Source organism: Gorilla gorilla, chromosome 12 (genome assembly GCF_029281585.2).
Source record: "Gorilla gorilla gorilla isolate KB3781 chromosome 12, NHGRI_mGorGor1-v2.1_pri, whole genome shotgun sequence".
NCBI lineage: Eukaryota > Metazoa > Chordata > Mammalia > Primates > Hominidae > Gorilla > Gorilla gorilla.
Genome location: NC_073236.2, coordinates 37,417,805 through 37,443,380, shown reverse-complemented (window position 1 = coordinate 37,443,380; position 25,576 = coordinate 37,417,805). Strand labels below are relative to the sequence as shown.

General features: G+C 46.4%; 1 protein-coding gene across 10 annotated transcripts in view; it reads left to right on the top strand.

The window, feature by feature from the left end:
* The window catches only part of AFF3 (ALF transcription elongation factor 3), a 569,022-nt gene that overhangs the window by 515,040 nt on the left and 28,406 nt on the right, over positions 1-25,576 (top strand). For all 10 annotated transcript variants that reach the window (XM_063695620.1, XM_063695617.1, XM_063695621.1 and 7 more), the window contains 4 exons: positions 4,292-5,386; positions 11,298-11,422; positions 15,561-15,762; positions 20,116-20,240. In XM_063695620.1, coding sequence (XP_063551690.1) covers positions 4,292-5,386; positions 11,298-11,422; positions 15,561-15,762; positions 20,116-20,240 — 1,547 coding nt within the window. The remainder of the gene's footprint in view (positions 1-4,291; positions 5,387-11,297; positions 11,423-15,560; positions 15,763-20,115; positions 20,241-25,576) is intronic.

Here is a 25,576-nt window from a genome sequence, read left to right as displayed (position 1 = left end):
CAGAAAACCCACTGGGCTCAGCTGAGTTGCGTAGGAGATGTTCTTTCTGGCTGTGTGTGTTGAGAGCCAATTTGTTTCACGTAAATCACTGTAGTATGGTAATGCCATGTTCCCGCGTAGCATGGAGGGGCCCTCTCTGTGGCATGATGTGGGCTTCATTGGTCTCAGACAACTTTTTCTCACCGGAGTCTAATCTGCTTTCCGGGCACTGTACAGCCTCTTATACCAGAGCTTTGCAGGAGAAGTTGCTTTTGCACTCAGCTAACACGTTGACCCCACACACGGAACTCCCTCGGCCTTTGTTGTACAATATATATTACGTGGAGGAAAAAAATAAAATAAAAAAGCCTGGATACATAATGTTGAAGAGATCTGGGACAAAATAGGTTTATCCCACCTCTTTACCTACAGAATCATCACCCAGCCCTTACTATTGCTCGGGTATACTGTGTTTTCCATTGTGGCATTTCCCAAATTGATCTGACTCTGGAAACCCTCCTTTATGGGATAGATGAGCTAAGAGCACATTTTGGAAAATGCTGCCCTAGATCGTTCTTAAAAATCAGCAGAAATGTGATTCAAGTTGCTCGCTGATTCAACAAGCTTCTCATTTATTAGGTGCCTACGAGGTCCATGGCAGTGGGTACTTGAAGGATTTAGATGAAGCAGGGACCAGAGTGCATGATGGAGAGCTGGTGCGTGAGTCAGAGGGAAGATCAATTAGGGAGGAGAGTCATGGCTGAAAATATAAAGCAGCGAGCCAGCAAACAAACCAGAACCTTGGGCAGAAACCCCGGATGGACGGCTCAGGAGGTGGACTGTGGCCAGCCGCATGCCAGTGGCCTGGCGTCTGCAGCCTGAGGTTCCCCTCCTCACTGCCACTAAACTCTGTATCCTTGCAGCTTCCTTGGCCACAATTGCCTCATTTCCAGAATGGCAGATATTCCTGCTCTGCCTAACCTGTGAGGTTGTCAGGGGGAAATGATGATGATAAAGGAACAAATGGTACAATTTGAGTGACAGCTCATTGTGAGTTGTTCTTATTAGGAGGAGAGACGTGGCAATCTGCCTCCCTGACCTAGTATAGATGCTGAAAGGGATACTAAAGAAACAGAGACCTGGCCCTTGCCTCAAAGAAGCATTTGGCTTTTTTGAAGACACAAGACATACATACACATGAAACAAATACGAACATCAAAAGACAACGCAATTGAGTATAACAGAGGGCAACAAGTACTGTTTGGAGTGTTCTTGGTGTTTTCTCCAAAATTCAGATCTAATTCTGTCATTTTAGGTTGAAGACTGACATTTCTCAAAGGAATGCGGTCCCCCTTTCACGAGGCCATGCCAAACAGTGGGAGACACAGTGATGCAGCCGTGGAGACAATGGTCTTTAAACCTAGATGAGTACAAAGTTAGTCTCGGTAGAGCCCAGTAGCTGTGCAGCTCTGGGTATGTCCCTTAGCCTCTCTGAGCCTCATCTACAAGTTAGGGGTGATAACCTTTCTTATCTGTAAAGATTAAATGAGATAATACACATGAAGTGGGAGTTAAACTGTAGGTATTCTGACAATGAAAGATGATTACAAGATAATGGACGCCCTTAAAAGCCCCCCTTAGAAATTTGGATTTTGTTTGAGAGGCAATAGGAGGTTATTGTGATCCTTGAGGAAAAAAAAAGTATGATTTAGTGATGTGTTGAAAGTGGGTACTTCAAACTGATTTCCTCAGCTGTGAAGTGCAGAAAAAATGACCCTAAAGCATACCAGGCAGTCGGTCTGTACTAAATGTATTAAATTCTGCCCTTCTGTTAATGCTCCTGCTAGGAAGTTTCAGTGTGAATTTTCCCGTGTGCAGCTGTGTTTTGGCTACAAACAGACTTCTCTCACATATGAGATGTGGGCTATAGAAGGCTCCGGATGGTAGCAGTGAGGGAGAACTAGTGTGAAACACAGTGGCGGGGCCAGCGTGAGGGGTGTGTTCTGCCATGTGTGTGTGTGCCCTCTCCCAATATGTGCACCCTTTCTGCAAGAGGCCCCTTCAGCATCCATTCCTATTTACTGTGTCCCATTTGTCTAGGGAAGCTGAGGCACAGGCGAAGGCACTGACTTGATGAGAGAAATGGGGGTTGAGGGAGACAAAATTAGAAGCCATTGATTTTTGCCACCAAATTAGCTTTCAGGCACTCTCAGCTAATCTCAGGGGAGGTGAGGGATCCCCCTTGGCCGAGAAGCTGTTCCGTGTCTTACTGTCCTGCTTTCTCTGACCGTGGGAGGGCATCTGCCACCGCCACATGCACTGGGCACGTTCCATAGGTTTCCCGTGTTCCCTTTCTCTGGAGAAGCCAAATAAAGCGAGGTCGTGATTTACGTAGAACTCGGAGGTACAAAAACCATCTGTCTTTCTACTCATTTGCATATTTCTCTGGAGCCCCTGGTTCTGTTGGTGGCCATGAAAACAAGCAAAGAAAAAAGTCACGTCAAAGACCAGAATCTGTGTCGGGGCCAGGGGGTCCCCCCTTCCCCACCTGCACTCCAGGATGGGCTTCCGCATCCTCAACAGCCCAGGGAAGGGGCCTTCATCCTCATTCTGGCCTTCACTGAAATGTTCTTGCTTCTCCAAGTCACCAGACACCCTGTGCCAGTCTGCCCCAAAGGGCAGTTGGTCCCATCTGGTTTGGGGCAACCAGCAAGATGTCCATGGTCCCTGTCATAGCTCTGGTTGCCTGATCCCCATGCTCTGTGGCCAATTCCTCTTGGCCCCAGCCCGCTCTGGCCCATCAGAGGCTTCCCATTTCCCTGAGCTGTGCCCCGGACTCAGTCAAGGCCCCTGCTTCTATGATACAGCCCTCTTATTCCCCTTCTGAAATCCTCAGTGCCTGGGGTGAGGCCAAGAGCCCTGAGTTCTGCTCTTAATACAGGCCTCACTGTTGAAAAACAAACCTTGATACTTCAAAGGAACCTTTTCAAATTTTATTATTTAAATTTATTTATTATTTTTATTAAAATTTTATTACATTGTATGATTTATATTTATTATGTTAAACCATTTTTTCTCTGGCAACAGACTCAATTTGCTCTAGACTTGAACTGATCAAGCTTGAAGTATGGAGCTAAGCAGTGTCTTCTTATTCTAGCCTGGTATCTGGTCTCCCCTGAAACAATGGATGCCACGAATTCGAAAGGTGGAAGGCCATAGGGAAGAAAAAACACATCACCTTAGCCAAAATACTTTCCCCATTTCACTTAGAGTCACAAATTGAAAATACTCTGGCTAAAATTCTATTCTTCTCAATACACCTGTTTTCTCTTAATTATCATAATGCTGGATAAATTGACTTTTTAGACATCAGCATTTACTCCCTGTAAAATTATTGGATTGGTCCTTGATTTTTTTTTTTTTTTGCTTCTGAGACACAGATTCTTAGAGACACAACTGAAAAGTACAGACCTCTTCTAGGAACAAAATGCATCTACACATTTCCCATCCATTTCAGGGCATTCCCTAGCCATCCCCACACCCTCAACCACAGAGCCAACCTGTGGGGCCACAGTTCAAAACCAATGACTTTCATGAGTTGCTCTAAGTTAGCAAACCTGCTTGTAGGAAAGTGTTCCATCTCACCTCCATGTTTGAAATATTTCTAGCAAAGTGTGATGGAAGCAGGTTGAGGATAGACTGACCCAGTCAGGCTGCCAAAGATGCACAAATACCTCTGAAATAGTTCTATACGCAAAACAAGCCATCTTCCCAAGGTCATTGCTCCTACTACCAAATTACTACAGCCTACCTGCCTTCAACACATAAATCATGTGTTAATTGTTTGGGATTGTAGGTTCCACTTAGTCCCCTCTTCAGATCTCCCCAAAGTTTTAAGTGTCACCAAAAAAACAAGTGATTTATGCTCAGGGCCTCTAAACTATTCTCTGAGTTTTGGGGAATTTCAAGTTTACATATGTACGTATAATTATAAAAAAAAATTTATACTAACACTCAAAAGTACTAGGAAATGGGTTCTAATGAGGCACAATGCTTTCCTTATTTTTCCAAAGAGGAAGTGCTGCAAGGACATTTGGTGCCACGGGCCGGTAAGGACAGCATCATCCAGGCATCCTGAGTGCCACATGGGGCTGCCACACACGCTTAATGCTTCCATTTTCCTTTTGCTTCCAGCCCATTCGTTTTCTGCTCATATACTTAGAGAAGTAAGTCAAGATAAAAACAGCCAGGCCCCTTTTAAGTGAGCCTGTAATGAAAGATGTTTTGTTTGTCACCGGTTTTCTGCTTTCAGGCTGAACCAGCATCCTCTAACAAGTGGCAGCTGGATAAATGGCTAAACAAAGTTAATCCCCACAAGCCTCCTATTCTGATCCAAAATGAAAGCCACGGGCCAGAGAGCAATCAGTACTACAACCCGGTGAAAGAGGACGTCCAGGACTGTGGGAAAGTCCCCGACGTTTGCCAGCCCAGCCTGAGAGAGAAGGAGATCAAGAGCACTTGCAAGGAGGAGCAGAGGCCAAGGACAGCGAACAAGGCCCCTGGGAGTAAAGGCGTGAAGCAGAAGTCCCCGCCCGCGGCCGTGGCCGTGGCGGTGAGCGCAGCCGCCCCGCCACCCACAGTGCCTTGTGCGCCCGCGGAGAACGCGCCCGCGCCTGCCCGGAGGTCCGCGGGCAAGAAGCCCACCAGGCGCACCGAGAGGACCTCAGCCGGGGACGGCGCCAACTGCCACCGGCCCGAGGAGCCCGCGGCCGCAGACGCGCTGGGGACGAGCGTGGTGGTCCCCCCGGAGCCCACCAAAACCAGGCCCTGTGGCAACAACAGAGCGAGCCACCGCAAGGAGCTGCGCTCCTCCGTGACCTGCGAGAAGCGCCGCACGCGGGGGCTGAGCAGGATCGTCCCCAAATCCAAGGAGTTCATTGAGACAGAGTCGTCATCTTCGTCCTCCTCCTCGGACTCCGACCTGGAGTCCGAGCAGGAGGAGTACCCTCTGTCCAAAGCACAGACCGTGGCTGCCTCTGCCTCCTCCGGGAATGATCAGAGGCTGAAGGAGGCCGCTGCCAACGGGGGCAATGGTCCTAGGGCCCCTGTAGGCTCCATCAACGCCAGGACCACCAGTGACATCGCGAAGGAGCTGGAGGAGCAGTTCTACACACTGGTCCCCTTTGGCCGGAACGAACTTCTCTCCCCTCTAAAGGACAGTGATGAGATCAGGTCTCTCTGGGTCAAAATCGACCTGACCCTCCTGTCCAGGATCCCAGAACACCTGCCCCAGGAGCCAGGGGTATTGAGCGCCCCTGCCACCAAGGACTCTGAGAGCGCACCGCCCAGCCACACCTCGGACACACCTGCAGAAAAGGCTTTGCCAAAATCCAAGAGGAAACGCAAGGTAGGCCTGGGGCTGACTGGGGTGCGGGGGCGTGGAGAGGAAGGGGCTATCTCTTAACTTGTGGGTACTTGGATAGAGCACCCATAGGCTGCTGTTTGGGACGGTAGGCTGCCGCAGGAGTTTTGTGTGTCCTTACCTAACACACACTTCTAGGGTACTTTCTATATCCAGACACTGTTGTAAGCACTTAACATCTAACTTAGTCCTTAGAACTGCTCAGTGAGGGAAGTACCATTATTATCCCTTTTTTTTTTTTTTTTTTTTTTTTTGAGAGGGAGTCTCGCTCTGTCGCCCAAGTAGGAGTATGATGGCACAATCTCGGTTCACTGCAACCTCTGCCTCCCAGGTTCAGGCGATTCTCCTACCTCAGCCTCCCAAGTATCTGGGATTACAGGTGTCCACCACCATGCCCAGCTAATTTTTTTGTATTTTTAGTAAAGACAGGGTTTCACCATGTTGGCCGGGCTGGTCTCGAACTCCTGACCTCAAGTGATCTGCCTGCCTCAGCCTCCCAAAGTGCTGGGATTACAGGCATGAGCCACCACGCCCAGCCTATTATCCCTATTTTATAGTTATAGGTAATTAAGTCTTGTCCCACTGCATGTCAAAATAGGAAATATTAAGCGTGTGCACACTCAGCTGGATGCAGGGCCTGTGAGAAAGCTAAACACATGAGAACCCTCACTCTTTGCTGGGAGGAATGGGGTGACATTGATGGTGGGATCACTCATTGGCCCAAGAGGCCAGTGGCCTCATGAAGTTCAAGGTTGTGGCAGGTGAAAATGAATACGGCAGACCCTGATGCAGCATCAGAACCAGCAGCTGTTGCTTCCGTTAGCATTGATCAAGGAGGGCTTCATGGTGGAGGGGCCCTGAAAACAGGGCTCTGTAGAGGAGGGATATTTGAATATGTCCAGGGTCAGGAATGGAAGCGGTGAGTCCAGGGAGTGAGAAGGGCAGCAAAAGCAAGGACAGGGAGAGCTGGGGGGCATCTCTGGCAGCAGACACTGAACGTGTAGCCCATTTCGAAGGTTTTTGTGCAGGGGAATACCTTGATCATCCATTAAAGCCAATTTTGAGGATTTTTAACCCCTCCTGTTACTGTATCTTCAAAAGTAATTTTTATCACAGTGAAAAATACAATGGGTGACAGACCAAGATTGCAATATGCATGGATGGCTCCAAATTTAGGACAAAGTTTTCAATAACAACAGCTCACAGGTATATAAGTCCCCATGACAGATGCTGCTCTAGGCACTTTATACATGTTAAATCATTTCATCCTTATAACTTTATGAGGCAAATATTGTCATACCCATTTTACGGAGAGGGAACAGAGGCTCAGAGAGCCTAAAGCAACTTGCCCAAGGTTACATAGGTCCTAAGGGGCTGAGCCAGGAATTAACCCAGGCTGTCTGGCTTCAGAGCGTCACAATAAGAAATCAGTCTGAGGTTTGTATATTTTCCAGTTTTCTGAAGACAGTCTAGTCTATCAATAGAAAAGTTAGACCGGACACATATGTTTCACAGCTATTTCGAATCCCTGATTGAGAAGGGGACTAAGGAGTACAGCTTGTTACCTTGTCCTGGCCACGATGAATATATTTCTTGCTTTGTAAGTGCGCATGGAAAAGGCACTCAGTCTCCTTTTTATGACAATCATCTTTGTAACCTAAGGGCACCTATGACCAGAGAAATTCATTCTAAAGTACCAGACCGGGTACGGTGGCTCAAGCCTCTAATCCTACCACTTTGGGAGGCTGAGATGGGCAGATTGCCTGAGCTCAGGAGTTCAAGACCAGCCTGGACAACATGGTAAAATCCCATCTCTACTAAAATACAAAAAATTAGCCAAACATGATGGTGCACACCTGTAGTCCCAGCTACTCAGGCAGCTGAGACAGGAGAATCACTTGAACCTGGGAGGCGGAGGTTGCAGCAAGCCAAGATCATGCCACTGCACTCCAGCCTAGGCAACAGAGCAAGACTCCATCTCAAAGAAATAAATAAATAAAATAAAAAATAAAGTACCAAAGGATGTTTTTCTTCACATAATATTAATAACATTAAGTAATTTATCCCTATAAAGTAGAATTTGAAGCCCTTGCAAGAAAGTTCATGAAAAGAAATATCTTCAAGGGGCAGCTTTTTGCTTTTCCTTGGTATGGATGCAAAGAAAAAAAAATTTTTTTTTTTTTTTTTTTGAGACAGAATTTCGCTCTTGTTGTCCAGGCTGGAGTGCAATGATGCTCCACCATCTTGGCTCACCACAACCTCCACCTCCTGGGTTCAAGTGATTCTCCTGCCTCAGCCTCCCGAGTAGCTTGGATTACAGGCATGTGCCACCATGCCTGGCTAATTTTGTATTTTTAGTAAAGACGGGGTTTCACCATGTTGGTCAGGCTGGTCTCGAACTCCCAACCTCAGGTGATCCGCCTGCCTCGGCCTCCTAAAGTGCTGGGATTACAGGCGTGAGCCACTGCACGTGGCCAGCAAAGATAATTTTATAAAGAGGCCCCAACATAGTTTCTACCCAGCACTGGCCATTATTAGCTGGCAGTGGGCGCCCTTAGTTGGTCCCCATTGCCCTGAGAGTGCTCACATATAATGGAAAGTGTGTGGATTTTCACACCAAAGTGTCCTGACTTCAAATCCCGTCTTTACCATTTACCTGCTGCAGGGCCAGCTTTTCATGGGCCCCATGCATGGGACCATACTGGTGTGCATCACCCAGGGCCCCTTGGAATTGAATGCTTGTGGCTGCCATCTTAAAATTTTTCCTGTAATCTTTGAATTTGTGATGCTGCAAATTGATGGTACATGTGCAGGGGCATATGGAGCTTTGACTCACTGTGTTCCCACCTCCTGCCTGTTTCTGCAGGGCAGGTTCTGCCTGCGCTTCTGCCTCCTGGCACCCTGGGCCATAGGCAGCCTCCCACTTCCTGTCTTAGTCCAGGGACTATTGCTGCCCTTGCCCCAAGAAGGGGCCTAGGTGCAGGCAGAGGAAGGATCTTGCCCATCCCTCATCCAGGTAGTAAGACATTCCAAAGAGGGTCTTGAAATCACCTGGGGGTTGCCCATTTGCTGTGGGTTGTTGGGGAAATGCCTGACAACTCAGGCACCACAGGTAGGGCCTCTGATTGGCAGAAGGGGAACGCCCACACTGGTGGGCTGCACACATATACCTCGTCCAGGGGCAGACAGGGCCCTTGAGAGGCTACACTTGCCCCCTCAAGTATCCCCATGCCCAAAGAAGTACAGTGTGTATAGCAAATACTGTAGACACCTCCATGACAGAGACTGTGAAAGAATGGAAAATGTTTTCTATTTGAGGGCTTTATAACATCACTCTTTTCCTGCTTTTTGAACAAAGGGCCCAGCATTTTCATTTTGCACTAGACCCAGAAAGTTATTTATGGTCCTTGGCCTCCTCAGTGACCTTAATCAGGTGACTTTACTTTCTCTGAACATCAGTTTCTCCATCTAGAAAATGCTGACATCGGGGCCGGCCGTGGTGGCTCACTCCTATAATCACAGCACTTTGGGAGGCCAAGGTGGGCGGATCATGAGATCAAGAGATCAAGACCATCCTGGCCAACATGGTGAAACCCTGTCTCTACTAAAAATACAAAAATAGCTGGGCGTGGTGGCGCGTGCCTGTAATCCCAGCTACTCAGGAGGCTGAGGCAGGAGAATCGCTTGAACCCTGGAGGCGGAGGCTGCACTGAGCTGAGATCATGCCATTGCACTCCAGCCTGGCAATAGAGCGAGACTCTGTCTCAAAAAAAAAAAAAAAAATGTTGACATCTTTGCAGGGGTGTTGTCAGATTCACACAATATGTTCCAACAATGCAAGTCAGTAATACTTGGCAGCTCATTTTCTTCCCTACCTGCTATTCCTCCTGTTTTTCTCTACACACCCTGTCTTCCCTACTACTTGCTGGTGCTCAGTCTTTGTTGAGTGTAGGAATCAATCAATTAATCATCTGGGAATGAGTGTGGCTATTACCTCTAGGATGGATGGCTAACTGAATAGGCTGATGGAAATATACACATATGAAATATGCAGAGATAGACATTGGTAATATATAGACAGATTGGAAATACATAAAGCCATCCAGGCATGCAGAGTTTACTAGAGAGATGTGCAGAAAGATGTACATAAAATTCCGTAATATTCTGTTTAAATAGTTGTATTACTTATGGCCATTTTTATTTTAACTTAAGCTTCATTTACAGTAAGGCTGACACCTGGCTGTACTCATAAAATCTAAAGAATCATTAAACACAGACACAAGAGAAGTGAAAGAACATTCTTATAGTGCTCTTTACTTGGTATTCTGGGCATTAGTACCCCAGTACTGGGTGCTGGAGATGGGACCCCATAGACCTGGCTGTCAAATTTGTGGAGTCTCGCCCTGCTGGAGCCCTGGAGCTAAGGACTAAGAACTCGGAGCTTTGGTTTGGGCCCTCCATGGGGGTACTATTACAGTGTGGGCATCTGGGAGCCCCTGTGGCAGAGGCTGTGTGGCAAAATCCCAGCCAGAGCGAGAAAGTCAGAGTCTTTCTCTCTTTGGTGTTGGCACTTGTCTCCTGGAAAACAATGCAGACAGCCCTGAGGATACCATACTAGGTTCCTGTTATCTCATGGAAAATGATACTTTCTGAATATATTTGTGTTGCACCTTAACACATATCTGAAGTTAAACACAGGCTGTCCTGATAGCTGACACCTGTAATCCCAGCACTTTGGGAGGCCAAGGTGGGAGGATCGCTTGAGCCCAGGAGTTTGAGATCAGCCTGAGCAACATGGCAAAGCCCCGTCTCTACAAAAAATACAAAAAATTAGCCAGGCATGGTGGCACACACTTGCATTCCCAGCTACTTGGAAGGCTGAGGCGGGAGGATCACCTGAGCCTGGGAGGTTGAGGCTGCAGTGAGCCATGATCGCACCACTGCACTCCAGCCTGGGTGACAGAGCAAGACTCTGTCTCTAAATAAATAAATAAAATTAAACCCAATCATGGCAACAAGGATCCAATCAAAGTACTGTTTTAGAAAAAGGTACTTTATGGATTCTAAGATGTCATGGGATAGTAATTGAAAAACTAGAATTAAGGCACCAAGAGATAATAGCTTCTGCTTGCAGTTCACAAAAGGCAATAATTTTTTTTTTTTTTTGAGACGGAGTCTCACTCTGTCACCAGGCTGGAGTGCAGTGGCGTGATCTCCGCTCACTTAAATCTCTGCCTCCCAGGTTCAAGCAATTCTCCTGCCTCAGCCTCCCAAGTAGCTGGGACTACAGGCGTGCACCACCACACCTGGCTAATTTTTTGTATTTTAGTAGAGATGGGGTTTCATCATGTTGGCCAGGATGGTGTCGATCTCCTGACCTCGTGATTCGCCTGCCTCGGCCTCCCAAAGTGCTGGGATTACAGGCATGAGCCACCGCACCTGGCCAAGGCAAGAATTTTTAAAACAGAAAAGTCCAGGCTTGCCACTGCCCTTATGGCATGAATCCCAGAGAACACACACTTGCTGTACTTTATTCTGATACCAAGAAATGCCAAGGTGAGTGCCACTGGAGCTGCAGTGGGAACTCAGACCAGTTGGAGGGCTAAATCCTAAGCCGGTTGATGGCAGAGCAGCTTTCAGAATTCAAAATGTTGAATCATGGCGTTGTGCCTCTCCTCTCCATCAGCTGTCAATTGTAAAACTGACAGATTTCATCCTTGCTTGTTGAGGAGCTAATGGGGAAGCTATGGCAGGGGCACAGCTGCTCAGGCTGTGCTTCGGGGAAGCCAGGTGAGTGGGGCTCCCAGGAGGCCTTGCTCTGTGGAAGTTGGTGCCTGGGAACTCATAATACCTCTTGAAATCCCATGCTGATTGACTTTAGTTTATTCCCATACAGTGTGACAACGAAGACGACTACAGGGAGATCAAGAAGTCCCAGGGAGAGAAAGACAGCTCTTCAAGACTGGCCACCTCCACCAGTAATACTTTGTCTGCAAACCACTGCAACATGAACATCAACAGGTACGTGCATTCCCTCCAAAGTGGAAGTGAGCTGGAGAGATCTCTGGGTCTGAAAGTCACCTGTGTTGGAGGAGGGTCAGGCTTTTTGAGGACTACTCTGGTCAAGGTCTGCAGACTTGCTTCCCTCCTTTAACCCAAATCTTATCATTATGGCTACACATGTGCCACACATTATAGCTCCAGATACTCAGGCAGGGTACTTCTCCATAACCAAAGACCAGATACTAGTTACACACAGCTCTGCACTCCCCAAGACATGCCCTTCCCCCAAAAAAACTTAATAACTGAATTTCTAATCAATATTTTAATGGTAACTGCTAAACTCATAAGAACACTAAGCTTATTACACAGACGAAATACACACTTCAAGCTGAATCTCCGTGTGTAGCACCTAAAGCAATTAATTGGATATAGACTAAAATTGTGGCCTTAGAAGGGTCCGTGCTCCCAAGGTTAAATGGCCACCCACACACTCCTCTCAAGAGGTTCCAGATGGACCCACCCAGCACTGACTCCCCTCTGTGATGAATGGCTTACAAGCAAAGCAAGATCCCAGGTATTTATTAGAAACAAGTAGCTTATCATCAGTCGTAGAAGCTCTTTCCGTTTTGAAATACCACAGCACGGAAACCACTTTTCCTCTCTAAGACACTCCACACCCTCCCTGACCGTATACATAGAATTTTGAAGAGAGATGAATGTCTCGGCACAACACATAAAAATGTAAACTGAAAGGTTAGGAAAAGATGTAGAGCAGTGCTAAAACTTGGCGAGGGAACTGGAGGGCGAGGGTGCACACACACAGGCCCACTGCAGCGCCAGAATCACCTTGAAAGGCGAGGGCTTCTGTGGGTCTGAGCGGGAGGGAGGGCTGCCCCTGGATGCTGCCCACTCCTCGGTCCTCTTTGCAGGGTGGATGCCAGCCCAAAATATTGGGAAAGGGGAAATGGGGAAAATGTAGTCCCCAAATATTTTTAAATGTGTGATATCCTTTAGTGCTTGTTAATGCACTAAATAACCTTTCTAGCTGATCTGGTGGCTTCCAGAATTTCTAAGCAGTGAGGAATATAAACCGTATGTATGCACAACTGCAATATGATATGAAAATAGCTGTGATTTGGCTGGGTGCGGTGGCTCACGCCTGTAATCCCAGCACTTTGGGAGGCTGAGGCAGGCGGATCACAAGGTCAGGAGTTCAAGACCAGCCTGGCCAATATGGTGAAACCCCGTATCTACTAAAAATATAAAAAAATTAGCTGGGTGTGGTGGCACGCCCCTGTAGTCCCAGCTACTTGGGAGGCTGAGGCCAGAGAATCGCTCAAACCCGGGAGGCAGAGGTTGCAGGGAGCCGAGATTGCGCCATGGCACTCCAGCCTGGGCGACAGAGAGGTTCCATCTCAAAAAAGAAAAGAAAAAGAAAAAAAGAAAATAGCTGTGATTTATGCCGGTGACACAGTCGCAAGTGTTGTACTACTGCTCCTGCTAAACCATGACTCTGGTTTCATGCCTTTACTCATAGTTGAAGGAAATGTTCTGTTACAGTGAGAGGTTAGTGAAAATGAAGAGGTCACTTCTCTATTCAAGTTATTGGACCCCAGGTTAAAAAACTCTTGCTCTAGAGACTTAGCCTGGCAGAGCCTCCTAGTTCTGATGGTTTTGTTGCTGTTAAGTGGTGACACAATGCATATAAAATGCTTAGAGTACATTCTTGGAAAGGTGGTCTGTGTACCTCTGGAGTTGTGATTACTGCTATCAAGTTTTACCAGTGCCGTACAGCAGTCCAAGAGAAGGGGATTGCCAATTTCAAAGAAGAGCTCCAAAGAAAGTTTCTTTGGCCAACTTGAATATATATATAAACTTGCAGTGATGAAAAACAGGCAATCATGATATCCATGATAATATTTAATGTCACAGTTTTGTTTTCCATGCACTGTAAAAATCATAAAGTATGTCAGATAATAGAGACTGAGGAAAAGGTCTTTCTTCACTCACATTTCGAGAAACTATTATAATCAGGCTGTTCACATTATCTTCAGCATCAGCATCTTAGCCATCACTAGATGAGCAACTTTTGATTCTCCCAAAGCACTTTTGCGTGACACAGCCTCTATGTTGTTAGACACACAGTGCTTTTGGAACAGTGCTTTTCACCAGAAATTCTATCCCCACATGTATCCATTTGCATAACATTCAGAACCTTGGTTTTGTCATTTGTTCTAGAGGTCTGTGTTTGTAATTTCTCCACTGTGACCACCAGCTAAGGAAATTGCTTTTCGAAGTGACTTTAGTGGCTTCTTTGCGGTGATAACCAACACGTGCAATTAAGAGATCCCAACCTCAAGAATAATGAGTAAATCTTTGTTAGATGGCTTTACCATTTTTTAACTGACTCTACCAGGTGACCTCTATAAGTATCCTAAATTAGCGATGACTGAGTTTATTTCAAACTAATCTGTCTTCCCCAAACAATACTTTTAAGTAATAGAGCCCTAACAATATAATATACATTGCAAACTCAGATATAAGTGAATCCCTCTTCACTGATGGTTGATTTTGGAGAATGTTATATTCAAGCACAGACAGTAGTTTTGAAGGTAAAATAAGGAGTTAGGAATCAGAAACTGTAACTTCTACTCACCATTTTTATTTATTATTTTATTTATTTATGTATTTATTTTGGAGACGGAGTCTTATTCTGTCGCCCACGCTGGAGTGCAGTGGCGCAATCTCGCCTCACTGCAACATCCACCTCTCCCAAGCCATTCTCCTGCCTCAGCCTCCTGAGCTGAGTAGCTGGGATTACAGGCATGCGCCACCACACCCGGCTAATTTTTGTATTTTTAGCAGAGAGCGGGTTTCACCGTGTTGGCCAGGCTGGTCTCGAACTCCCGACCTCAAGTGATCCGCCCACCTTGGCCTCCCAAAGTGCTGGGATTACAGGCATGAGCCACTACACCCGGCCTCCTACTCACCGTTTTTATATTCTAGGTTTAATCTGATCAATCCCTGGTTAAGTCATAAACTCAGATATTAAGAATTGGCTTCACATATTGCAAGTTGTTCTCTGGTTTTATTATTTTTCTATATTATATTTAGTACAAGCTCAGATGAGATAGCAAAAGTCTTTTTAGAAATGTGGAATATGGACTGGGCACGGTAGCTCACGCCTGTAATCCCAGCACTTTGGGAGGCCGAGGCAGGTGGATCACCTGAGATTAGAAGTTCAAGACCAGCCTGGCTGACATGGTGAAACCCCATCTCTACTAAAAATACAAAAAGTAGCCGGATGTGGTGGCAGGCACCTGTAATCCCAGCTACTCGGGAGGCTGAGGCAGGAAAATCACTTGAACCCAGGAGGCAGAGGCTGCAGTGAGCCAAGATTGTGCCATTGCACTCCAGCCTGGGTGACAAGAGCGAAACTCCATCTCAAAAAAATAAAAAATAAAAAGAAGTGTAGAATTTGGCTGGGCACGATGGCTCATGTCTGTAATCCCAGCACTTTGGGAGGCCGAGGCACCTTGAATCCAGGAGTTCGAGACCAGCTTGGGCAACATGGTGAAACCCTATCTCTACAAAAAATATGAAAAATTAGCCCAGTGTGGTGATGCATACCTGTAGTCCCTGCTACTCAGGAGGCTGAAGTGGGAGGATTGCCTGAGCCCAGGAGGTTAGGGCTACAGTGAGCCAAGATCCCACCACTGCTCTCCAGCCTGGGCAGCAGAGCCAGATCCCGTCTCAAAAAAAGACAGAAATGTAGAATTCATTTATTGTTGTTGATTGACTTTCCCACTGCTTGCTCGTTATGCTTGTTAGGAAAACAGTAAGTTGTTTGTTGGGTATTTTGAGATCCTTGGATAAAGGACTTGGAAAATGAAGGTGTTATTAGTCTTAGTCATGTACTTTGGTGCTGGCTCCAGAATTACTACTCATCCTGATGGGAAGAGGAAAGAAACAGTGAGTGAGATCTGCTTATTGTTTGTTATGATCCTAATGCCATTAACTTGTTTCCTGGTATAATAATTCCCAATAAGCTTCTCCTACCAACAGGTCCCAGTTGGGTGGTTTGGGTCATATGAAAACATTTACCTTTCCCTGTGCTGACTCTGTAACATTCCATTACCGTCATTTCCTTTTTCAGTGTGGCAATACCAGTAAATAAAAATGAAAAAATGCTTCGGTCACCCATCTCACCCCTCTCTGATGCATCTAAACACAAATACACCAGCGAGGACTTAACTTCTTCCAGCCGACCTAATGGCAACAGTTTGTTTACTTCAGCCTCTTCCAGCAAAAAGCCTAAGGCCGACAGCCAGCTGCAGCCTCACGGCGGAGACCTCACGGTTTGTTGATGCTCTTCCTTTCCCAATTAAAACCAAAATGAAATTGAGCACCCCCAAGCTCTGTCTCTAACCTAGCACAGTCTGAACACGTGCTTGAGGTCCCTTGAGAATTCCTGAATGCCTCTCGCTTCTAGGAAGACCCAACAGAGGACAGCCCCCTTCACTGTCCCAACAGAGAGCGGGGAAGAAGAACCCTGAGGGAGAGTTCTAACCCTCAGTTGCTTAGGCAAGATTTTATTTTTCCTTCTGAAAAGAAAAGACCTCAAAGTAATACCATCCCGGGACAAAGTAAATTAGGAGTTTGAACCAACCAATCTTTCTGTTGGGAAAAATTTCTTATCCCAGGGCAGAGTTAAATCTGGGATTGAAACCCCACACCGAAAGCTACAGGGCCCCCACTCTGCCCTTATTGGCCAGTGTCACAGCCGCAGTGGGGGACCCCCACCACCACCCCTTTTCCAGTGATCTCGGGTGATTCCAGCACGCCCCAGGGGAAGAGCAGGGGACTTGGGTTCACAATCTGACCTCACCTCTTAGCTGTGGTGTGATCTTGGGCCAGTTGCTTAATCTCTCTGCTCCTGTTTCTTTACCTGCAAAATGGTAGTGATAAGACTTAAAAGAGACAATATCATGAAAAGACCCCGACCGGGCGTGGTGGCTCATGCCTGTAATCCCAGCACTTTGGGAGGCTGCGGCGGGCGGATCACCTGAGGTCAGGAGTTCAAGACCAGCCTGGCCAACATGGTGAAACCCCATCTATACTGAAAATACAAAAATTAGCCTAGCGTGGTGGCAGGCGCCTGTAGTCCCAGCTATTCAGGAGGCTGAGGTAGTAGAATTGCTTGAACCTGGGAGGCGGAGGTTGCAGTGAGCTGAGATCTCAGCACTGCACTCCAGCCTGGGCAACAGAGCAAGACTCTGTCTCAAAAAAAAAAAAAAACTCCAACACCTAGGGACGCCTATGCAACTAACACTACATGTTAGTTCCTCTTCACTGCCATGCCAGCCTCTAACAGCCAGTGGCCCTGGACCACTCATCCTTTCAGGAACATTAGTTACTTCCAAACCCTCCCCTGTAGTAATCACTGTGCCTATCAAAACCAGCTGGGTGGCCAAGCGTGGTGGCACATGCCTGTAATCTCAGCTACTCAGGAGGCTGAAGCAGGAGAATCGCTTGAACCTGAGAGGTGGAGGTTACAGTGAGCCGAGATCGCACCACTGCACTGCAGCCTGGGTGACAGAGCAAGACTCTGTCTCAAAAAAAAAAAAGAACAGGACTCTGCAAAGAAAGATGAGAAAGATGAGGGAGGGAGCAATGTGTAACACTTTATCCCATGAATTAAAGATTATTAAAAGTTGCTGGAAGTTCCCACGAGAGCCTAAATCTTACAGCATCCTCAGGAAATGAACCTTTTTTGTGCACCCTCACTTGGGAGCAGTGGTCTTTAATTCTAGACTGAAAGAATTGGGGAAGACCTATATTAGAAAAACATGGAACAAAAAGCCACCAACTCAAGTTTTTTAATTTCCCTCTATATCCTTATATCATGAGCAACTATGATATGCAGAGAACTATAAACCAATTGTAGATTTTATTTAGTTATTTTTCACCGAACAGGTGCTCATTCAGTAAGTACTTATTACGTGCTGGGCACTGTGCTGAGCACCAGAGATGCAATAACAATCCAGCGGATCCCATTTGTGCCCACATGAAGCTTACAGTTCTAGGGAGAGAGCCTTATACAGGGGATCACACACATGCATGATTCACCACCAATGGTTTCAGTGCTAAAAAGGGAACTCACAAAGAACTAGGAGCTCTTATAACAAAGCAGCTTGAATTAGTCCTAGGAGTGGCAAACTTTCTGCAAAGCAGGTTTTTTGGTTTTTTTTTGAGACGGAGTCTCGCTCTGTCACCCAGACTGGAGTGCAGTGGCGCGACCTCGGCTCACTGCAAGCTCCGCCTCCTGGGTTCACACCATTCTTCTGCCTCAGCCTCCCGAGTAGCTGGGACTACAGGCGCCAGCCACCACTCCCAGGGCTAATTTTTTGTATTTTTTTAGTAGAGACGGGTTTTCACCATGTTAGCCAGGATGGTCTCGATCTCCTGACCTCGTGATCTGCCTGCCTCAGCCTCCCAAAGTGCTGGGATTACAGGCATGAGCCACCGCACCCGGCCTCTGCAAAGCAGGTTTTGACATTTTGGACTGAGTAATTACTTGTGGTGGGGCTGTCCTGTGCAACGTAGGATGTTTGGCAGCATCCCTGGCCTCCACCCAGTAGATGCTATGAGCCCCCACTCGCAGTGGTGACAACTAAAAATGTCTCCGGGCATTGTCAACTTGCCCCCAGTTGAGAACTGCTGCTGTAAAGAGTCAGATAAATAATTTAAGGGTTTATGGGCTGCACAGTCTCCATCCCAGCTACTCAACTCTGCTGTTGTAGCAGGAAAGCAGACAGTAGATAAATACATAGGCAGGATTGGTTTCCAGTAAAACTTTATTTACAAAAAGGGCCAGGTTTGACTCCCTGGCCATAGATGGCTGACCCCTGATGCGAGATCTCTAAAAGGCAAGTCACCATATAGTAAGAGACAAAGAGCATTACAGGCAGAGGAAGCAGCAAGTGCAGAGGTCCCGAGAAAGAACTGCACACGCTCATGAATCTGGGGAACAGAGGCCACAGGCAAAGAATGGCTGAGGGGCCACTTGGCTGGGATCGCTCCTTTTACCAAGAGCGAGCAGAGGCCGCTGGAGGAGTTTAAGAACAATTTTAAAATGTTGACATCTGAGCTTCCTGGTCTTCTATGACAGTAGACTCTAACCCTTACAGTGCTACACGTAAAAGCAGTCCATATTTAAAGAAGCATTTGTATACACTCAATTTAATTACTTCAGAGAAACCATTTGCATTTCCTAACCACTGACATTGTTTTATGATCCATGTGTTTAGCACACAATAGGTGCCACGTAAATGTCTGTATCCCAAGTAATGTGATTTTTAAAACTTTTCCACAGACTAACGTGTTCCATATATATATATATACACACACACACACACACACATATGTATACATATATATTTGAGATGGAGTTTTGTTCTTGTCCAGGCTGGAGTGCAATGGTGCAGTCTTGGCTCACTGCAACCTCCACCTCCCAGGTTCAAACGATTCTCCTGCCTCAGCCTCCTGAGTAGCTGGGATTACAGGCACCTACCACCACGCCTGGCTAAATTTTGTATTTTTAGTAGAGACAGGGTTTTGCCATGTTGGCCAGGCTGGTCTTGAACTCCTGACCTCAGGTAATCTACCTGCCTTGGCCTCCCAAAGTGCTGGGATTACAGGTGTGAGCCACCATGCCTGGCCTAGAATTTATTTATTTATTTATTTTTTTTTTTTTTGAGACGGAGTCTCACTCTTGTTGCCCAGGCTGGAGTGCAATGACATGGTCTCGGCTCACCGCAACCTCTGCCTCCCGGGTTCAAGCGATTCTCCTGCCTCAGCCTCCCGAGTAGCTGGGATTGCAGGCATGTACCACCACGTCTGGCTAATTTTGTATTTTTAGTAGAGACGGAGTTTCACCATGTTGGTCAGTCTGGTCTCGAACTCCTGACCTCAGGTGATCTCCCTGCCTCAGCCTCCCAAAGTGCTGGGATTACAGGTGTGAGACACCGTGCCCAGTCGATTTATTTTTTAAGTAATTCCTAGTGGTTTCTGTTGTCTCCTTCTGGTCTTCACAGACAGCCAACAAGAACCAGCAAACCTGTGAGATGAGTGACTGGTTGACTGTTGAGATGAGTGAATGGTTCTGAAAGCGTGGTTCCAGGATGGCGGGTGATTACAACATCCGCATCACCGGGAACCAGATGGAAAGGCAGATTCTAGGTCCCCACCCCAGCCCTGCTGAATCCCAGACTCTCAGGGTGGGGCCTGGCAATCTGTGTTTTCACCAGCCCCCTGGAGGATGCTGATGAAGACTGAACTGGCCAGCCTCCAGTCTAGCGGACTGGGAAAAGTGGGCGTCTGAACCCTAACCCCTGGCCTCCACCACAGTCACTGAGTGTGGGCAACTTGCTGAACCTCACCAAGCCTGTTTCTGGATCTGTGACAGTGGGCGTCATGACTTCCCTTTTGATAGTGTCATGAGAATGACAGTTGAGAACACAGGTAGAAGCCCTCGGCAAATACCTAGAATGCATGTATTTCTTTATTGAGACAAAATCACCATCAATTCTAATACAGCACACAAAGATGTTCTGTAGAGCCAAAGATATTCTATGTATGTATGTATGTGATGGGCTGCTCGCTTCACCAGGTGGCCAGTTTCTCAAAGACGTGTGTTGTTTGTTGTTTAGAAAGCAGCTCACAACAATTCCGAAAACATTCCCCTCCACAAGTCACGGCCGCAGACGGAGCCGTGGTCTCCAGGCTCCAACGGCCACAGGGACTGCAAGAGGCAGAAACTTGTCTTCGATGACATGTAAGTTCAGACCCTTTTAAATGTGGTGAGGGGCAAGACAGAACAGAAGCTGCTCAGGTGGAAGGGGCATGGGCACCTTGGTGTGGCCACCTTCAGCTACAGTGCGGCCTTTTTTTCCCCTGGGACTTGGTCTTTTGAATGGAATTGGAGCCTTAATTTTGAGTGCACGCCTGAGTCCTGGTGGGGTTTTTGGGTAGACGGAATAATCAGTGCTAATGGGGTTGGATCCAGGACATCAAAAAACAAAGGCAAATAGCATTAATGAGTCTTACACTTCTAAGCACTTGTACTTGGGCTGTTGGCGGTTTTATGCTACTAGAAAGAGAAGCATTGTTGTTTTTGTAAATTATAATAGGCAATGAATAATAGTGATTTACTCCTGAAAGCTTTTTTCCTCCAACTGCTATATTCTTTATAATAGTATAAATGATTCTTATATAGGAAAAAAATGCCATCATCCTTCACCCAATTCTAGCACTTTCAGTTTCACCCAAGTATAACGTCCATTCCCAGCATCATTTTAAAAGGAGGAAAAACAAGAGGAGAAGATGAATAAAAACAACCTCCTGGAATGCTCTCGAGAGGCTGAAAATGACAAATGAGAAATGATAAAATGATGCTGAAAATTATTTCGGCTTGTAGGGAAAATGTATGTGTCAAGGACAAGCCTGGAAGGCAGAAGAATCCTCTTTTCAGCTTTAGCAGTCCTACGGGTGTCAAATACATGGCTGGGTGAGGCAGGAAAAATTCAGCTCTGGGGTGGAGCAGCAGCAGAAATAGGCACTCCTGCCCTCTGAGGGCTTCCAGTCCAGCTGAGGAGCAGACTACAAACCACTAACGCCACTGGACATTGGAAAATAAAATGGCTCTACATGTCCGAGAGTCCCAGTGACAAATGCCACAGCTCACTCAGCGGGGCCCTCCTAGGATCCATTAAATGCCGTCTCCTAAGGGGTGTCACATGGAGCACAGAAAGCACCATGCAGGGGTGGCTACTCCAGCCTCATCGTCCGCCCTGCTCCTCCATCCCTAACTGCCACCCGGAGTCTCGGCATGATCTATTTATTCACCTCTGTACAATTCCCTGGGCAATTTAAAATACTAAGTTTTAGTCTTCAAGTATTGCATGAACTCCTGTAAGCTAATTAGGGCACAGGGTTTTGGGGGTGAAAGCCAAATCCACATTTGTTGTTTGTTTTGTTAAATGAACACATTCCAAGGTAACTGGGTTTAGGAAGGCTTGAGGGCAGCCCAGGAGGGCATGTGTGTTTCTTCTCTTCCTGTGGTGGCAGCTGCGTCCCACCCCACACATACTCCTGGCCCTCACCACCCCCCTTCCTCTCACTGTCTTCATTGCCTTTGCCAAGCAGCCAGGGAGGTAGGTGGTGATTAACCCCCCCCAAGGGAGGGCATGGAGTGGGAGTACAGTCAGGTGACCAACTACATTTATAATTAGGGTTCAGTGATATAAATTGTTCATGTGAACTTCAGCCATTTGTAAAAAGAAGAGATTAAAATTGTATATAAGGATAACATAGAAATTTGCATTTGGAAGTCATAACCCAACAACATGATCAAACAGAAGGAGCATTAGACCCTGAGGTACTCACACCACCGCATACTTGCAGTGGGTGGTTTTGAGAGCATGGTATATACACACAAAATACAAACACATATGTCATATTAAAATGCAAGGAATTTTCCAGTGTATGAACCAGAAAGCTAGGTCAGAAACAGCAACAACTAAATGATTGTACTTTGATCTACAGGTACTTGGACTTTTTTTTTTTTTTTTTTTTTTGAGACAGGGTCTTGCCCTGTCACACAGGCTAGAGTGCAGTGGTATGAGCATGGCTCAGTGCAGCCTCAAACTCCTGGGCTTACGCTATCTTCTTGCCTCAGCCTCCTGAGTAGCTGGGTCTACAGATGCATGCTACCACACCCAGTTAATTTTTTTTTTTTTTTTTTTTTTTGTAGAAAAAGTGTCTCACGGCTGGGCGCAGTGGCTCACACCTGTAATCCCAGCACTTTGGGAGACTGGGGCAGGTGAATCACTAGGCCAGGAGTTCAAGACCAGCCTGGCCAAGATGGTGAAATCTTGTCTCTACTAAAAATACAACAATTAGCCAGGTGTGGTCGCAGGCGCCTGTAATCCCAGCTACTCTGGAGGCTGAGGCAGAGAATTGCTTGAACCTGGGAGGTGGAGGCTGCAGTAAGCTGAGATCGTGCTACCACACTCCGGCCTGGGCAACAGCGAGACTGTGTCTCAAAAAAAAAAAAAAAAAATCATCTCTCACTATGTTGTCGAGGCTGGTCTCGAACTCCTGGCCTCAAACAACCCTCCCACCCCAGCCTCCCAAAGTGCAGGATTATAGGCGTGAGCCACCATGGCTGGCAGCCCTTGGACTTTTTATAAGAGGAAATGTTTCTCAATCTGCTATGGCTGAAACTAATATAATTTTGTCACTATTGGTGTCAACAAAGAGGCTGTTATCATTTGTTCTTCCCATTAGCAATGTGTATAATTTTCCTGGCTGACAGCTACAATGAAACTGTTTCTCCTTTTATGGATATAGATATAATAGAATAAAAAAACAGTTACATATCCATCATATGGAGAGATAGATGTCGCATTCCAATTGCCATATGTCCCAACTGATTTGAAATCCATAACAGTAAAATAAACATGCAACTCAAACAGCCACTCAACCATCGAACTAAGAAAGTTGTGGAAAGATTCTTCAAGCTTGAAAAGCAAAAATAGGCCAGGCGTGGTGGCTCATGCCTGTAATCCCAGCACTTGGGGGGGCCGAGGTGGGTGGATCACTTGAGGTCAGGAGCTTGAGACAAGCCTGGCCAACACAGTGAAACCCCATCTCTACTAAAAATACAAAAAAAAAAAAAAAAATTAGCCAGGCGCCTGTAATCCCAGCTACTCAGGAGGCTGAGGCAGGAGAATCACTTGAACCCAGGAAGCGGAGGTTGCAGTGAGCCGAGATCATGCCATTGCACTCCAATCTGGGCAACAAGAGTGAAACTCCATCTCAAAGAAAAAAAAGCAAAAATAGGCATCGTCTCTTCCTTTAAGCAGTAAAAATAAGCAACCTTCAAGAGATCACTGGGCTAGAATGTCACCTAAAATTGTGCAAAACGTCTCCCAGGTTCCTTTTGGTACATATGGAGCACTTACTAAGTGCCAAGTACAGGCACAAGAGCTGAAGTATAATGATTAATTAATTCTCAGTTCTTCAGGGGAGAGAGAGGCACATGATGACCTCTCCAGGAAGGTTTCCTAGGATTACTAAATTTAATTCTCGGCCTCCTTCCTGCCCACCTCCATTCTATGCCAGCTTCCCCACCAGCAGCCTCAGTGACAGAGGAAGACCTCAGCCCTGTCACCTTCCTTGACTTCTCTTCGCCGAGGGTAAAGAGTGAACTTTAGCCATTTGTAAAAACAAGCAGTGAAATGACCAAAGAGAGGCCACCAGTGGAAGAAAAGACAAGACTAGATAATTAGCACTGGAGTGATTTCGAGTTGATGGAAATCCAGTTACAGTGATCCAAAAAGTAACAGATGCCACACTGTCATTTAATTTTTAAAGCCGCATCATGCAGCTTTTTTAAAAAAGTAAACTCATCTCTTTGTATTATAAATACTTGTTAATGGTTGAATAAACATGGGATTCAGACAACAGCTGAAGCCAGTAGGCTTTCAATAACAAGTGTTGAATGAACCCAGCTGAATTATAAATTACATTCCCAGGGAAGAGTGCCTGCAATTTTTTTTTCTATGACTATAAGGAATCTACATGCAGGTGAATGTAAATTCATGGGTTTCCAAGCCCCTTTTCCTAGGTTACTTACCAAAAAATTAGCCGGGCGTGTTAGCATGCGCCTGTAATCCCTATAATGCCTGTAAACAGGCACCAGTTAGTTCCTTTGGGATACAGACAGAACTGAGCAGAATAACATTTATTTTTAAAAATGTGATCCAGGTCAGCCTGTCCTTTGTATGTTGTGGGCTCATATTGGTGGCAGTGTGACCTCACCTCCTCCCCTGACATTTAGCAAACGCACAACATTCACTACTTGACAGCCACAGTATTAAGGTGACACTAGTGTGGTTATCAAACTTTTGTTTAAAAAATGGATCTGTAAGAATTTATGTCAATGAATGACAGCACTTGATTCAACTTGAGGCCTAGAAACTGATCTTATTAGTGCAAAGCCATGAGCTGTAAGTTACTTGGTATCATAATTAGTGACAGGGGAATTCTTGGCTGGGGAAAATTGAGAGAGAACAACTGTGTCATGAAAGCCTCCGTACAGAAGTCCTGAACAGGGCTAAGTGGTGGTGAGATGCTTGGCTGGAAAACCACCTCCTCCATCCTGCCCGCCATTCTGCTGTGCTAGGAAGCCAGAGAACCCCAGGTGCCAGGGCTGCCTGCCACTCCCTGGAGGAAGTGCTGGCTGCTGCCTGTATGTCACATGGAAAAGTCAGTCACAATCAGCACATTCAGCCAAACCACCAAACGTCCCTTCTGTCCTCATGGTGCCCGTAACAGGAGCCCGGCTACCTGAACCTCCCGACAGTGAGGAAAGACTGACTTATAGACGCCAGGTGCTGAAGGCCATGGCATGTGAAATGTGGCCGGGAGGAAGGAAGAGGGACTTGACATTTGTAATGTACTTGCACAGCAGTCTCAGAGCTAAAGGATTTTAATTTTATAGAGGATGGGAAGACTCCCATATTGTAAAAGGTTGAATCCCTAGCAGCATGATTTAGTCAAAGGACACCAATTAAGATCCTTGAGTAGGCGAAATTGCAGCTGGGAAGGCGCTCCCCCACCAGGGGCTTGCAGTGGGCATGTTCTCTTGAGGGTCTCCTCTCCTAGTCCTTTCAAAGCAGGACCCTACCTTTTTGTTTTCCTGATTAATCATTAAGCCTTTATTGGTCTTCATATGGAATTTCTCCCATTATGAAATCCCTGTCTGAAGGCCAGGAGCTTCTTTTGTTCTAACCAAAACAGAGTGAGAGAGTAAGAGTGAGTGAGAGAGAGGGAGAAAGAAATGAAGTAGGATTTGCAAAGGGGTGCGGGGGGCAGGGTGCGGAGACAAGGACATTCAGATCTCCTGGATTGAAATCTCAGCTGTCCAATCATCTTTTAGGGTTTTGTAAGATTATTTTAAATGTCACACTCAGAGAAAAACAACCATCAGATTGATAATTCCCCAGTTCAACAGAAAGTTACTTTTGATTCAACACCCAAACCTGCCCCACTTAGCCTGAGCATCCTGCAGAGCAAACCCTGCCTTCTGTGGCCGGCTGAGAGGGA